At 42.1% G+C, this 17551-nt stretch overlaps 1 protein-coding gene across 1 annotated transcript; it reads right to left on the minus strand.

Moving 5' to 3' along the window:
* Positions 1 to 3932: 3932 nt before the first annotated feature.
* On the minus strand, positions 3933 to 4241 carry LOC122493033 (40S ribosomal protein S27-like). The gene has a single exon (XM_043596996.1). It carries the CDS (start codon positions 4239 to 4241, stop codon positions 3987 to 3989), a length of 255 nt encoding a protein of 84 aa, XP_043452931.1. The 3' UTR covers positions 3933 to 3986.
* Positions 4242 to 17551: the final 13310 nt, after the last annotated feature.

Genomic DNA, 17551 nt, shown 5'->3' on the forward strand with positions numbered 1-17551 from the left:
GAACTATCCACATCCTTCAAATTCTGTGCAGTCTTCAACAATATTTATTAAGATGACTTGCACAGCACTGTGATCAGTATATACATTCCCCTTTGCAGCGGTTTTTCATAAGTGGTATTTCACGTGAACACTTTCTTACATTCATGTGGTCCACACACTTGTGATTTTAATAACCTGATAGTATTCCATTCTGTTAACATTTCTTGAATACATTTAGGTCTCTTTACAAAACAGAAACCCTCAATTTTAGATCCTTAACTCACAGGTTTTCATTTTAAGATTTAAAAAAATCTGATATAGAAAATGCTAACAATGTATAACATAATGGTTTCCGAGCATGGGTCTTGGAACCCAACAGACCTGTATTTGAATCCCATTTCTGTCTCTTATGAGTTATGTGATGTTGAGCAATTCACTTAAACTCTCTGGGCCCCAGTTTCCTCATTGTAAAATGAGATAATAGCAATATCTCCCACTTCAAATTGTTGCAAGATTAGCAATATGAAATGCTTAATGTGTTTTGCCGAGTGCCTAGTACATGCTAAAAGCTTGGTAAGTGATAGCTATTGGCATAATAGAAACTAGAGAACAGGGCCCACCTAGGGCCATTTCTTTAAGAGGGGTGAAAATATTATTTTTTCCAAGGTCACAAAGAAAGGAAATCTGGGGAAATAAGGAAGTTCAGTTGGCCACATGTTGGTATAATTTTACTTGCCAATTCCAAGTTTGGGTGTCTGAAACGAACATTTTCAGTCCTAAAATAAGATGGCAAACTTGGGGCTGGTGCACATGAATAAATATAGCCAGAGAATAAATACACCCCGCGTGTCCCTGGCATGGTGCATCTGTTCAGCCTTACCAATCCCCACCTCCCTCCCCGCAAAGCAAATTCTTCCAAACCAAGTCAGCCCTCCACCATCAAGGAGGATTTTTGGGCACCTCCCCCAACCAAATGCTTGAACATACAAGTGAGAAGAACCACAGCGATTCTCTCTTGTCCAACTCATTCACTTTATAGACCAGAAAAAGGGAGGCTTGGGCAAGTGACGTGCATTCCCAAGGTTGCATAACTCCTGAAGAGCAGAACTGGTCTAGAACTCCTTCCTGTTATTTTATTTAAGTGTGGACCTCCTAGACTGATATTTACTTGATTTTTAATTATCTCTTTCTTTTTTTTCCTAAAAGTAAATGTGAAAGGGAACTTTATATTACTATTAGTGGAAAATCCAGTATTACTCAATTTAAAAGATAATCATAAAAATAAGTAGCAGAACAGTGACACTGAATTCTAGCTAAAATATACAATGGTCTATCAAAAGATTGCAGCCTGAGGTGAAGCCTCTCCCCCGCAGAAAAGGAGATTAGCAAGAGTTCAAGTGCAGCTGAACAAGGACCACCAAACTTATAAATGAAAATGCCATCAAACTTTTCTGTCTGAGGGTGGAAAAGGAATGAGAAGGAAATAACTGCCTTGGCATGGTATGGGGGGTGTGAATTTGGAAACACCAGTCTGCTCCATTTTGCTTGGTTACTTTCTGGTGTCCCTACACTATTTTATGGGTCACTCAACTTAGAACGTTCCCTGGAAGCCTTGCATTTTGAGGTCGATGCTAAGCTCCAACAAAGCAGTCCAATTCTTTGCTTCCCTTTTCAATCTCAAAGCTCCAGTCAAACCCTCAACACCCCTGTGCAGTTAAATTGTTCTCAGCCCACTTTGAGGCTCATTTTAGCCTCAGGTTAGTCTTGTTTGTATGCATTATCATATTCAATCTCCAATGATTTCTTTTTCTTTTTTTTTTTTTTTTTTTTTTTTTTTTAGTTTTTTTAAATCTTGTTTAGAGAGAGAGGGAGCATGAATCGGGGAGGGGCAGAGAGAGGAAGTGAGAGAATACCAAGCAAGCTGCACACTATCAGCACAGAACCTGATGCGGGTCTCAATCCCACAACCCATGAGATCATGACCTGAGCCAAAATCAAGAGCCAGATGCTTAACTGATTGAGCCACGCAGGCGCCCAACCAGTGATACCTTTTTAAGTAGACACTGCTACAATCCTCATTTTACATATAAGGAAATTGAGGCTTGAAGAAATCACTGAACTCATCCAAGTCCTTAGCTGATAGCTCAGAGCTATGTGATTCAGTATTCTATGCTTTTTTTTTTTAAGTTTATTTATTTTTGAGAGCGCGAGAGAGAGAGCATGAGTGGGAGAGGGGCAGAAAGAGAAGGAGACACAGAATATGAAGCAGGCTCCAGGCTCTGAGCTGTCAGCACAGAAGCCCTATGTGGGGCTTGAACTCACAGACTGCGAGATCATGACCTGAGCCAAAGTTGGACGCTCAACTGACTGAGCCACCCATGCACCCCATAGTATCCTATGCTCTTAATCACTGTGATATATTACCTTCCAATCTAAATTCTATTATTTAATTTGCTTCAAAAATATTTACTGAATATTTCTTATGATCCCATCAACAGACTCAGTATAGTAGGGGCGAGCAAAGAAGGGTATAACGCAGTCCTGGTCCTTGAGTTTTATATGCCATTAATACATTCAGCAAATACTTATTGGCCTACTGCCAGGTTGTAACCTTGTTGAAGACCCAAGACACATACACATAAGAAAGTGCATGAATAAATAATATAATCAAATACCAATATGTACGAGTAGTTGGTAAGAGTTGTGAGCAAGTCGGGAAGGAGATGCATTATGTGGTCTGGCACTACTGGGGAAGACTTTATGGAAGACACAGCCCTTGGAAGGAGGGAGGACATTCCTTATGAAAGTACAGAGTGAGCAAAAGGACAGAGGTGGTGGTACTAAGCCCAGGGCGACAGGAGGCTCCTTTTCTTAATACGTGATAAATTAACAACAACAGAACAAACAAACACACAAACCAGCCACAGGCTGGCAGGGTCTTACACTTGGCTATAATTTTCAGGAATCAGTTATAATAAACCCCTTGAGAAAAAAAGTTCCTCCGGTCTAAAGAGTAGCATTGGGTCAAAGGGGAGCTTTCCCCAAGGATGCTTTAGATTTCAATTGTGTGCCTGAGAAAGTTCTGCCACTGGCATGGCCTAGAATATCAACTCAGGGGCAGGAAGCTTTCAGGCAGCCTCAGTGCGGTAGAAGGAGGAAAAAAAAAATCTACTTATTAGGATTGTTCGCCTGAGAAGCCTTGAGGTACACTAGCAAGGCAAGAGCTTAGGAAATAAGACCTGCTCCTTACAGTTAAATGCCAAGTGCTGTCAATGACTTAGGGCTGGCTCATTATGGACCTATTTCAGCTAATCCTCCGCAGGCAACAATCCTCCTCTTTTCAGGGACTATGGAAGCCTGGGGAAGGCCATTTCTTTTCCAGTCAGGTGTGAGGGCAAAGAGCCATCCATCTTTAATAAATCTCTAGGCTCACAGGATTCTTCTCATTGTAGCTAATGCAGAATTTCTAGGTCTCTGAAATGTTCAACATCCATTCTGCCCCCTACTGATTAAACAACAACAGCAACCTGTCTATCTGACATCCTATCTCCTCTATTAGATGCTAAGTTTCTAGAATAGTCATCTATATATTCCCTTACCTGTGCATTAATTCAATCAACAACTGAGTACCTCAATTGCATGCACCTTTATGTTAGCACCTAAACACTTGATTGTACTTGTTGCTTTTTGGGGTCTGGCCCTTACCTATATCTCTAGCTTCACCTCCCACTCTCCTGTGCCCAACCCTCTAGATTCCAGACACACTGACTCTGCTCCCTCGTCTGACAGCCTCCTGCTTACCATAACCAACTCTTATAAGCTAACTCTTCTGCATGGACATGGAACAAATATTCCTTTCCACCTCCCCACTTCATCTGCTTAGCTTCTCTCTCTCTCTCTCTCTCTCTCTCTCTCTCTCTCTCTCTCTCTCTCTCTCTGTCTTTTTTTTTTAAATCCAAAATGTGTTTATTGGGATAGTTTCCCACTCATCTTGAGTCAAGGTGCTTTTAGTGCTGCTTCCGTCTGAAGGAGCATCCTTCTGTGAGCCTTGCTTTTCCTCCTGTAGGCTGGCCAAGGAAAATGGAGCAGCCAACACACAAAACTAGTGTTTGTGCCTGGCTAAAGATGGTGGTGATTTTGTAGCATCCTGGGCACTTCCCGTCCATGGAGTAGGAGTTGGGGCTGTGCACCAGGCGCTTCTTCCTGTGTTTCCTCTTCTCCTCTTCTGGAGATAGGTGAAGGAGGCCCTCTGAGAGGGACATGTTCTTGTGGGGAGGCTGGCACTGCTGGAAACTCATCTGGTTAGCCTCTTCTCCTCATTCAAATCAGCTCGGGTCTTCCCTTGTCTCCCAGGCCTGACTCCCAGGCTAAGCCAGGTTCTTGAGTTATAGGCAGGTGAGCCTCTGTGCCCTCACTAGTCTGTGAGCTCCATGAGGCAAGGATCTTGTCTGCTTTTCTTCCCAACAGTTAGTGCAGTGTCTGGCCCATAGTAAGCATTCAACATAATTTGTTGTTTGAAGGAAGGATGGGAGGGAGGGAAGGAGGGAAGAAGGAAGGAAGGAAGGAAAGAAGGAAGGAAGGAAGGAAGGAAGGAAGGAAGGAAGGAAGGAAGAAAGAAAGTGCGGTCCTTTCTCCCAGGATTCTGTAAGACCTTAAAGGCAGTGTTGGCATCTCTTGGTCCTACTGCCCAGCACAATGCCTGGCATAAGAGCACTTAGAAAGTATGTGTTGAAACAAACAAAGAAAACTTCCCTGTGCAAGCTACCACTTCAAGGTACCATGAAGGACCAAAAGTAAACAAAAAACAAACATTAAAAAGACAGACATATAAATACATGGTCCTAAACCTTATGGGGCTTTTAGTGAAAGAGAGGAAAGGGGCAAGTACACAAATTAACCATAATACATAGTGAAAATAAATAGGTGTCTCAAGAGGAGTACAGACAAAGGGGCTTGGGAAGTTCAGTCAAGGAAGATCACATCTGAGGAAGGGGTTGGAGAAGGGGACAACACATGGCACAGGGAGATGAATGGAATGAGGCTTTAGGGAAGACGTGGCCCTAAACTCAGCAACTGTTCTAGTCTTTATCTGAAGCCATGTGTCCAGTGCAGTCGTGTAGGGCAATTCCTAGTCTGACTTGAGTGGATGAGCTACCCATCCATCACCACCTCACTTCTAAAGCTTTTCTCTATTTTATGAAGGCTCAAAACAGGGCAGACAATTTAAAAGACTACAGAGGCCAGAAAGTGAAGATAACCACAGGATATAAGTTGGCTCTAGGACCCCGGCCAATTGCAAAGCATATCGCTTGCACAAGCAGAGGCAACTGATTCTCAAATACTGCCAGTTGTCGTCATGTGTGAATATGGGCCCTCTGGAGGGATGTCTTCCCATTTTTCCCCCAAGGAGAAAACAGAAGTCTGGATTCTTTGGTGAAAGCTTCCGATATTCAAATATTGGCAACTAATTCAATTTTTTGGTTCAAAAACTACCCTTTGGTCAAACAAAACACATCCATGGATGGCATGCAGACCGCAGGCTTCATGCAGCCATGCACAACCGGTTTGCAACCTCTGGCCTAAACAGATTGGACTCATGAAAATTCAAACTGCCATTTTGCACCCACAAGATTAGCAAATGTTAGGAAATCTGTTCAAATCAAACCTTGCCAAGAAAGTGGAGCAACAGGAACGCTCGGATGCAGCTGCTGTGGGTGGTGACTGGGACAGCTACTCTGGGAATCAGTGGAGTGATCCTGTAAACATAAGGATTTGCACATCCTATTACCTAAAGTTCCATTCCTATGCATAAGCTCTAGTGAAATTGTTGCAAAAGTGCACAAAGAAGCATATATGGGAATATTGATAGCTGCATTATTATAGCAAGAAATTGGAAACAAACCAAATGCCAATTTCCAGAAGAATATATAAGCTGTGGCACACTTGTTGAAGAGAATGAAAATAACCAAAGTGCTATGGATTAATATGGATCTGATGTCTGCAAGGATTAGGTTCATGTGACCTCTAACATATTTCCATCTCTAAAATGAAGCTTTCCTAGATATTACTAACCTCCTGTTAGCAGAATTTTTATTCATTCAACAACTATGAGCATCTATATACCTGGCACTCTGCTAAATGCTGGGGAAGCAGTGGGGACCAGACAGAAACCGTCCCTGCCTTTACAGTGTGGTGGGAGACAGCAATTCACAACCAAATAGGCACATAGAGAGTCACAACTGACGGAAGAGCAGGGTGCTCTAAGGGAGCACAATAGAGGAGGAACGTGGTGTAGACAGCCGGGGGGGGGGGGGGGGGGGGGGGGGGGGAAGAGTATACAGAGTCAAGGAAGTCTTTTCTGTAGAAGCGATATTTAAATTGAAACCTGAGAAGTTAGCCAAGGAAAGAAGGCAGAAAAAACACACGGGGGCCTTCTCAGGGAGGGAACAGTCCTACAAAGGCCGTGAGTCAGGAAATAGCTTAGATGCTCAGGAACTGAGAGAAGCTCAGTGTGGCTACAGCATTGTGCACTACCACTCCAAGGCCTGCTAGCAATGAGGAATAATCGGTGTTCATTCTTCTACCCATTTTCAAGATGGCTGGCAAGCCAGAATAATGTATGAAGTCTAAATAACAAAACAAAAGTAACTGGCTTTACCAGACAAGCTCTTGCTGCCTTAACATGGAATTCTACTAAACTACCCATCAGCTAGAAATAAGAGACTATGAGGTAAGCTCAAATGTCTTCCCTCTGCTTGTGCAAAGGGACCACGGTAAGACTAAGTCTAGACATTCAGAGGATGAGAGTTCATGACACAAAATAGTTTCAGCTTTTGAAGATAAACAAATTCATGTGAAACACTCAGCCCCCTGCAAGAAAGGCATTACAACCAATGATTGCTTTTCTCATGGTTTCTAATTCACAAATTGTTGTACCTGTGCACCATTTCCATATATCTCAACACCCATGCATACACATCTACCACCTATATACACAAATAACATCAGAATCTAATTTAAAATTTTTCTGTCTTCACTGAGGCAGGCTCAGTGGTTAAGTGTCAGGTGGCTCAGTTTGTTAAGTATCAGACTCCTGATTTGGGCTCAGGTCATAAACTCACAGTTCCAAGAGATCAAGCCCCATGTTGGGCCCCATGTTGGACCTCATGCTGATAGCACAAAGAACCTGCAAGGGATTCTCTCCCTCTCTCTCTCTGCCCCTTCCCCACTTGCTCTTTCTCTCTCGTTCTCTTCTCTCTCATAATAAATAAATACAATTAAAAAGTTTTCTTCTATCTTCACTGTTTAATTCTTGCTGGTTTGGCCATGAAACTTCAACTGAGCACAGCTCATACTACAGTTCAACTTGTTTTAAAAATTTCATCTCCTAGGTAATAGGAATGGGGCAAGAACAGTGGCCCTTGCAACGGTTCCCCAGGGGCCTCACAGTGTGGACCACCACCTTTTAGGAACAGGCAGGCAGTGTTTTAATCTCAGTAGTGGTTTTTGCCAAAAGCTCTCCATAACTAATTTTGCAGTCAGATTCCACAAGACCTATTCAGTGTCTGGCTAAATCTCATGGAACATCTCATTTCCTTTCAATTTTTCATTAGTTTGAATTAAAAATAAAAAAGCTAACAAGCGTGGCTTGCATGGATATTTCTAAATTAAAACACAGCAGCATTCTTACTCGTTTTGTTGTTTACAGGGCTGACCCCCACCGCCTGCTCTCCCCCAGTCTGAACCGCCTCCAGTTTTGCAGTGACCTCTTTGTGCCCTTGGAGAGTGTGACTTGACCTTGTTCCAAGCGGAAGATGAGGATAATGGCTTCCTTCCTATCACACAGTTCTTTGATTTGTTAGGTGCTGGGCAATGAGCATTTGTGTCCTAATCTCACATTCATAGCTCTCATTTCTAAGGGATCTAAATGAAACTAGTAAGCAAGAAGGGGTGGGGTTCAGGGAGGAGGCAGGGTAGAAGTGTCTTGGAACTTTGGACAAATGAATTATCTTGTAGGATCCACACCTGAAACGGGTGTGTCTGTGAGATTTCCCATGGAAAGAAGGTAGAAAATACTGTGCAGTCTAGTCATATGACTTCAGTGCGTTCATAAAGTCTCCTGTTTTCTGCTCCCAGATTCCTTTTGGAGGTCAAATTTTCCTTGAGTTTCTAAATACTGCGTGTCTTTTGGTCTTCTCCTACCTCTCTGAGCACGTTCATTCATTCATTCAACAAATTTTTTAGCACCTCTTAAGTGCCAAGGATTGTACTAGGCACAGAGATTATTCTGGTGGGATGGGGTAAATTATTGCCGCCAATCACACACTCCTACCACATCTCTATAAGAGAATTACATGCTCACCTAGTACCCTGCAACTTGCTATGCTTTCTGGAGGTTACTTTGGGCTTGGCTATGGGTCAAGCTCTGGCCAATGGAAGGAGGGCAGGCATGGTATACCCCACATCCACGCAGAAGTTTTAGAGGCATCACCTGTTCCCACAGACCTCTTGCTTCTCCTTTCCTCCCTGAAAACAGCATGTCCCAGCTGGAGGTGGGTTCTCTCCACCAAATCCTGGAGTGGGAAGACACATGGAGCAGATGGCTGCCTTGAACAGAGTCACTGCTGACCTACAGTGCAACATGCATGTTACAGGAGTGAAAAAAAGTGTCCATTGATGAAAGCCACAGAGATTAGGCGGTAGTTACTGCAGCAAGCCGGACTAATGCACTCACCAATGCAGTAAAAGCAGATTTGACCCTTGCTCTTATGGATCTAATAGTGTAATCAGGGGAGCCAGAAAACAAAGCAGATGAACCAACTAATAATCATGTAAGTATATAATAAATCCCTATGTTCACACTAACTCCTCTTCCTCACCCAACCAAATGTAGCCCCTGGCCCTCCTCTGTTATGGCCACATTCTCTCCTTTGACAACTCCATCTATTCCCATAGCTTCATATCTCTTCAAATGACCCGTTAATCTAGTTCCCTAGTCTGGCCAGATCCATGTTCCCAGCAGGCAGCTGGTTATCATGTCTGTAGGATCCATTTATATACCTAACCTCAGCATAATTGGAACCAAATGCATCAATTATTTCTCATGGTTTCTGTGGGTCAAGAATTCAGAAAGAGTTCAGCTGGGTGGCTCTTCTCTGGGATCTCTGAGTGGTGCTGGAACAATGAGGGGCTGCCCCCATGGGTCTGTTCAAGCATTTTCTCCCTTTTTCTGGGTTTGCTCTTAGGGTCTCTCTTTGTGGTTTTTCCATGAGGGCAAGTTTGGGCTGTCAAAGGTGAAATTATTCTAGACAGCAAGATAGCACTTGAGTCACTTTTTATGATTTATGAGAAGTCACATGCACCACATCCACCATCATTTGCAAGGAAATGATGAGCCCGCTCAGATTCAAGAGTAAGGGAATTAGACTTTATTTTCTTATGCGGTAGGAAGGAAGGCAATGTTGTGGCCATCTTTGGAAAATATAATTTGCCACATCGTCCCTCAGATGCTTTTCCTGACTTCTTTTCTGTGACTGGTACCAAATTCTGCCATTTTACTTCCACCGCTTCCTCTGTTCTTTATTTTCAGAAGGCTCTCTTCATGATCAAGTTCCAATAACTTTCAGTATGAGTTAGTAGTGATGCTGTCTCTCTACTCCAATGTCTCTTCTTTCCTCTCCACTGCTACACAATCTCTTTTTCTAAAAGCACCACCCTGATCTTGCCACGCATCTGCAGTGTGACCAGCACACAGTAGGTTTTCCTGGACAAGGGGCTTTCCTGAAATATCTCTGAGGACCCTCCATGGTCTGTTGAATTAGGTACAAAGACGTTGTTGGCCTGATACTGAAAGTCTCCATAAGATTCACCAATTTATTCAACAAATATTTATTCAGTTTCCACTCTACCAGACACTGTGCTAGGAGCTAGGAGAGGAGCATGTTTCCTGCCTTCGTGGAGTTTCTGCGTAGTGGGGAAAAGGGGTAAACCTTCATTCATTCATTCAAAAACTGTTTAATGTGTTGAACATACAACTGTTCCCCAGATACAGTCCTTATCTGCCCTAAGTGGGACAACGTTCATATAACATTAATATGGCCACATTGTATCTGATTTGCCACAGTGAATTGAGTTGAATTGCCTTGAAATACACGTTCTGAATAACCCAGACTATCCATTTATTTTCTTTTTCTGCCCAGAAAGTTTCCATTTTCATTTTAGAGTATGCTGGTCTGTTTGTCTGGAATTCTCATTTCTCCCCAGGCTTCAAATTCTAACTCAAATCCTATATATTGTAAGGTATGTTTTCTCTACTCTGCAGTGAAGTGTGGGCTCTTCTTCCTTTACACCTCCACAGTGTAGTTTACACCTCCTTCAGGCCACCTATGATGTTCTGCTTTATAGGATGGGCAATTATGTATGAATCTTGGCTCCCCTGCTGGTCTAGTAGGCGCTTGAAGGCAAGGAATGTGTCCTACTTATCTTTATTGGTCTTTGTTACCTATACTTACTGCAGATACTCAATATTTACCGAATTAATGGATAGTCTGGGAACAAAGTTGAGAAAGTACCAATCTCATCCCTTGTTTTGAGACAAGGAGTATTAGCAGACTTGTTTGGTTCTAAGTTCCCAGAAATCCAATTCCAACTGGCCTTAATGAAAAATGAAAGTATTGGCTGATGTAACTGAGAAGTCCGTGGACGGTTCTGTGCCACTGAGAGTCCCCTCTCTCCCTCTGTTGGTTCTGTTTGTTACTGTGGCACTTTGTTCTCAGGTTCTCCAATTGTCTACAAGGCTTATTATCCTATTAGCTTAGCAACTCCTTAGGAAAGAGAATAACCTTTTGCTAAGTTCCAAGATTCAATGTCATTGGCTCGGGTGAAGTCACATGCACAACCCTGGACCAATCACTGTGGCCCAAGGCCATGGTCCTCTGCCTCCTGTAGGTGTTGGAGGCAATGCAGGACTGTGGAGGCTCTGGAGCAGAAGCAAGATGAATTGTCTAGCAGAGCTGTGAGAAAAACAATCCGATGGGAAAGCGAAAGATGGATTGATGACAATGACAGACAAAAGAGAGGAGTCAAAAATGACATTTTGAACTCCAAGCCTGGGACCTCGATTCCCACTCGGTGGAAAAGACCAGCCAAAGTGGAGGAGCAGGAAGCATACAAAGAGACCTAAACCGAGGGGCACCTGGGTGGCTCAGTCAGTTAAGCCTCTGACTTCCCCTCAGGTCATGATCTCACAGCTTGTGAGTTCGAGACCCGCATCCAGCTCTGTGCTGACAGCTCAGAGCCTGGAGCCTTCTTCAGATTCTGTGTCTCCTTCTCTCTCTCTCTGTCCCTCCCCCACTCATGCTCTGTCTCTCTCTGTCTCTCAAAAATAAATAAACATTACAAAGAAACAAAACAAAAAACAAAAAGACCTAAACCGAAAGGCCCTGGGCAGCAGCTGAACAGGACTTACCGTCAGGCCTACACAGCAGCAAGGGAATCATGGATCGACAACAGAACAGGAGGCAGGAAACTTGAGTCACATCCCTGCCTCTGCCACTAACTCTCATGATCTTGAACAAATCACTTAACCTTTCTGGACCTCAGTTTCCTCATTTCTAAAATAAGCTGTGAGGATTGCTGGTCACTGACTTCCTTTTCTGTTGTGACATTCTGCATTGCTATTTCTGGAGATGAGTATAACTGATCCTTCCTTCATAATAGCTCTGGAATTCACTTCTCCCTGCCCAGTGGCCTAGGTCCTCACAGAGCCATTAAGAGTATGACTCTTTCCACTTACTAGCTGTGGGATCTCAGGCATATCATCTAATCTCTCTTGGCTCCAGGTTCCTCATCTATAAAACTTGGATAGTAACTGCCCCCGTCTCTTTGGTTTGCTGTCAGGATTAAATTAAGTGAATATATGTAAAATGCTTAGGAAGAGTGAGGCAAATTACTAAGTGCAATATAACTGTGAGCTATTACCAAAATTGAATAATTTTGTGTTGTTTCCTGACTTCTTTTAGGATGAGGGACCCTTGAAACCAGGACGTGGGAAGGTGGACACTGTCTGAGAGATACAATCCCCTTGGTCATGTGAATAATTCAGGAGTGGCCATGGTGACAATTTCCTTTGGGCTTGAAGAAGTAAAGCAGTTCTTTAGGGGTACGGTGACCATATTTTCAGAACCTCAAATTAGGCCGTCTGATTTTACAAGTCTGATTACACTTATTAGGCAAGTGGGAAAGATCATTTGAAAGGAAAACTCTCCTACGTTCTTGACATACTTAAGAGAAGATTTCATTTGCCTGTATCCATGTTCTGTCCCTCAACAAACACTTTAATGGCCCAAAAAGAAATGCCACTTGCATTAGAACCAGACCCAGTGATACTATGCCCTTGCTCCCTGAGAAATGCTTTCTAGATGCTTCAGGGACAGAACAGCACTTATGGACATAAATCACACACACACACACACACACACACACACCCCTCCTTTTTTCCTCCCCAAGGCTGAAGTTCCACCAACTTCAGGCTCCTCCAGCAAATTCCAGATGAGTCATTTTCCAAAATCTCCTCTGTCGGTACTGCCTCTTAGTGCCAACTTCCTCTGTGCAGAAAATAAAATAAAAATAAAATAAAATAAGACATGAAATTGATGGGTCCTGCAGCCTTCTAAAAACAACTCCATTTCATTTACGATGGTTATTGAGAATTGCTTCCAAAACCCAGGTTCTTATGGTAGTGCCCTCTACTACAAAGTTGTCATGAAGCTGAGGGCAGAGGAAGAGAGACCCTGATTGGCCCTGAATGCTGAGGGTCTTGGTCAGAAGAGCAGTTCACATCTGTGTTTATGCTTCGAGGGCCTTTGATGTCTACGACTATATCCATTTCTCACATGTAGCCTGTGGCTACATACTATCATTATTGCCATTTCACAAGAGGGGCAACTGAGGCTCAGAAAAAGGAAAGGACTTGATAAAAAAAAAAATCCAAGTTTATGTTTCAACTGGACCAAAAATCTGTGTCTCCTTGGACTTCTACTTCATTGCTTTTCTCAAGAATAGCAAATAGGATTTTCCTCATGTGCCATTTCTAATCTATTGGTGATGGTTGACCAGTGATATTAACATTGAAAAGGATTCAAAGGCCATGCCTAGGCTGTGATTGATTAATAATGTCTGACATGCCCTGGGTAAGAAAGTGGTGGTAAATATGCCAGACATTTGCCATCTTATGCTGTGTCATGATATCTATATTCTTAAACTGATCCCTGGATTCCAGCAATCTACACAGTTACATCTCAGAAGTGTCTCTTTTCATTGCAAGTAAGTTCAAATACACTTAAGCTGGAAAAGAAAATTTTATCATAAGAATACAGAAGTGTCTCTTAGAACCAATGACCAGAAATGCTGACCGGCCTGTCGGTGGACTAAAACCAAGAACTGGATTGTCATTAGGAACCCAGGCAGACTTTGCCTGTTGCTTTCCTTGTCTCTGTCTCGTTCCCTCTCTCTAACTCTTTCTAGCCCCATCTCCACCCCCACTCCCACTCCTTCTCCTTAGTCTCCCTCTTCTCTTTCTCTCTCTCTCTCCTTCTGGAGCCACATGTTCATTTGTATTTGCATTTCTCTGACCATTCTTTTATTCTTCTTTCTCTGTGGATCAGTTTTCTCTCTTTCTCCAGGCACATGGGATAGATTAAGAGAAGCTTTTTCCAATAGAAATACAATGCAAGTCACAAATATAATTTAAAAAATTTTAGTAGAAACATTAAAAAAAAATTTTTTAATGTTTACTTATTTTTTACAGAGAGAGAGAGAGAGAGAGAGACAGAGCATGAGTGGGGGAGGGGCAGAAAGAGAGAGAGGGAGACACAGAATCAGAAGCAGGCTACAGGCTCTGAGCTGTCAGCACAGAGCCCGACGCAGGGCTCGACCTCACAGACTGGGAGATCATGACCTGAGCCAAAGTCGGACGCTCAACTGACTGAGCCACCAGGCGCCCCATTGATAGAGACATTTTATTTTATTTTTATTTTTATTTTTTAACGTTTATTTATTTTTGGGACAGAGAGAGACAGAGCATGAACGGGGGAAGGGCAGAGAGAGAGGGAGACACAGAATCGGAAGCAGGCTCCAGGCTCTGAGCCATCAGCCCAGAGCCCGACGCGGGGCTCGAACTCATGAACCGTGAGATCGTAACCTGAGCCGAAGTCAGACGCTCAACCGACTGAGCCACCCAGGCGCCCCTGATAGAGACATTTTAAAAAAGAAAGATTAGTTTAAAAAATATACCTTTAATCAAGATATAAGTTAACGTAATCAATATAAAAAATTTAATGAGATGTTTTGAAGTTTTTACTTCATGCTAAGTCTTTAAAATCTAATGTAGTTTACACTCACAGACAATCTCAATTTGAATGGACCATATTTCATATGACCCATGTGTAGTGGCTACCAAACTGGACAGCAAAGACCTAGAGTTCGTATTACTTTGATTCTAGCAACAGCTGGGAATGGCTAGCATCTATGAATACCCATTTCAGGCTTTCAGGACAGAGATTCTGTTTGGCCCACATTGAGTCAGGTGTCTGTATCTCATCCAATCAGTCTTGACCAGGAAGGGAAGGATCACATCCTATAAATATGGAGGTCGAGGGGGCAGAAAACTTGTTAGAAGAAACAGGTAGTGTCACCTGAATTCTCTAGAAGATTCCAGAAGTTCTCAATAATCTTACATTTGGGGGATATAAAACAGAAGCTCCTCAGACAAGAACAACCCAAGAAGAATAGTGTGCTGCCACCTGGGGGAAATAAACTGAGTATGCATCCCTAACTCAGTTGAGACCCAGAGCTACCTAGAGAGAAGACACCATCGTGCTGGATAAACTCAGCACTGGATCAGAAGTCTGAGGCAGAGGCTGGGAAAAAGGCAGTATTATGATCACTTTCTCAAATTCAGGACTCATCTTCAAGAGTGAATTTAATCCAGAAAGAAAATCCCATGTAGCTTGGGAATCTGCCCTGGCCCTCTGGCCCCCCAGGCCTTGGGATAGAACATTTGTCGTGCCATTCGCCAACACCCAGAGCTCCCCTTTATACAGACGCCTTTCAGTTACACAAACAATTTTTGTGGGAACATCCAGTAATCTCTGGTTTTGTTTATGGAAGCTCTTCAATATGAAGAAGGCTTAAGTCCTTAATGAGAGCAGAGAAAATAGCTGTTCTTTCTCTCCTCAGGACACTGGGACTCCGAAGGAGCATATGCCCCTTATTTAGTCAGCCACAATCATTTTATGAGGTGATCATGTCAACCGTTTGTCACGGATCCTCACCCAAGTATGTTCACTTAGCCCTCAGTTAATAACAGGGACAGAGAAAGTTAGCCACGACTGCACATTGCTCTGAGGAGAGCAAATGGTGGGGACAGGGTGGAAAGGCAAAAAGGTGAGATTCCCAGAAGCCTGTTTCCTTGGCTGAGGCAAGGCCCCACAGTCAGTGTTTCTCAAAGCGTAGGATTATGGCTTTCTGCTGCTTCACTGCTTTCTAAGGCTTCACGTTTTTCTTAGGGTAAAGTCCAAACTCATCACTGTGGTCCCTGCCTATCTCTCTGACATCATCACGTAGCTCACTTTAGTCCAATACAGGTCTCCTTTCTGTTCCTTGAACACAGCAATCCATCAGAACCTCCTCTCCCCTAGCTCTGTGTGGCCATTTCACTCTCATGGTTCAAGAGATCAACTCAAATGCCAGTTCTTCAGAGTCACCCCCGACCCTCAAGCATACAGTAATCCCCCACCCCTTTCTCCCAGCCACTTCAATCCATCACCCACTTCGTAACGTTCTCCCCAGTTTGAAATGATCTTATTTATTCATCATTATCTGCTCCACTGCGGTAGGTAATAAGGTTCTTCAGGGTAAAGACACATCTAGTTTATTAACTGCTCAACCCCAAGGTCCAAAACAGTGGCTGGCACACAGGAGGATCTTAAGAACTATCTGTTCAGTAAGTGAATCAACTATCGGCAAGTACCTCAGACCCGCTAAAGAATATCTTCTGGGAGCAGCGCCTGGAGTCAGCATGGTTCACAAGAGCCTCAAACAATTTGTGAACACCTTGGGATTTGAAAAAATTTGTGTTGATTTTACTTACTTAGTCAACAGCCCACCTTTCTTTCTTATCCTCAACTTAAGGGTTCTGTACTACCTGACCCTGGGGAGAAATTGGAGGACATTTAAGTCTCTTCCAGCTTGGTGGCTGGATCTATCCTTCCTCAACTGTTCATTGAACAATGATGCATCAGGAGTGTGGGATAATGAGCTCAATGAGGACAAGAGTCAAGTGAGTATTGTTTATCTTGGCACTGAGAGAGTGCCTACAATAAATATTTATTCAGTTTTATATATTATATAATATATAACACATGCAATATATATTAAATATATTAAAACATATAAAATCTATAAATATTTTATGAAATATATTAAATATATACTCTAAAATATATAAAATATAAATATATAATATATAAATATATCTCATAAAAATATGTATTATACAATACATATAATATATATTAAATATATATTCTAAAATATATTAAATATATATCATAAAAATTTATATATTATATATAACATACATAATATATAAAAATATATTATAAAATATATTATTAGATACAGAATAGATATTATAAAATATGTATATTATAAAATATCAACTACAATAAGTATTTGTTAAATCAATTAATAAAAAAAGTCATGAGCACTAGATGACATGCTAGGCACCAAATATGACAGATCTACATACTTTGCTCTAAGTCTAGAGGGAAGACAAAAATGAAAATTTGTAATTAGAATATAAGCTCTATGTACAAAGTACTGTGGGCTTCTACATGAAGGTAAGGTTTGGGCTACATTGTTTTATTTCTTCTGCATCCCCTGTTACGTCAACTGACCTGAAGTAAAATATTTCAGTTTTCTGGAGAGGTAGAGAAGACTGGTAGTTTGCTTCTTGGCTTCATTTTCTTACCAACTGTGGAAAATGAAGCAAACCTCTCTAAACCTTGTTTTCCACCGCTTATGCCAACTTCATAGGGTTTAGGGAAGAGTTAGATAAATTACTTAATACACATGAAATGTTTATCCCAGTACCTGAGACACAGTAAGCACTCAAAATCCATCAGCTATTATTATCATGTAGTTTTAAGTGCCTCTAAACCCTGTATCCAGCCTCTCTTCATGCACATGGAAAAAATGCATTTTTACAAATTCATTTACCAATAGCTAAAGCAAAGGGGAATATCAGTCCCAGCCTCTGCCCAAGTTAATACAAATCCCAGGTTAGTGGAGTCTGAAATTACTTGGCTTTCTTCTCCTTGTAACATTGTAATTTAGAATGAGTCTGCTCCCTAGATGGGAGAGGAATTTCACTGTTACATCACAGAGAATCAGTATACCCATGTCTTGCAGAAGCATTTGCAAAGAAAAATTCTGTTACAATGAAATCACATGTTCAAACCAAAATCTTTGGTTATGTGAAACTTTGACTTCAACGAAAAAGAAATCTTAA

The sequence above is a fragment of the Prionailurus bengalensis genome, chromosome A1, assembly GCF_016509475.1.
Source record: "Prionailurus bengalensis isolate Pbe53 chromosome A1, Fcat_Pben_1.1_paternal_pri, whole genome shotgun sequence".
Taxonomy (NCBI): domain Eukaryota; kingdom Metazoa; phylum Chordata; class Mammalia; order Carnivora; family Felidae; genus Prionailurus; species Prionailurus bengalensis.

Excerpts from the sequence above, each read along its gene's own strand:
- LOC122493033 (XM_043596996.1), bottom strand. The coding sequence starts at position 4,241 with ATGTCCCTCTCAGAGGGCCTCCTTCACCTATCTCCAGAAGAGGAGAAG.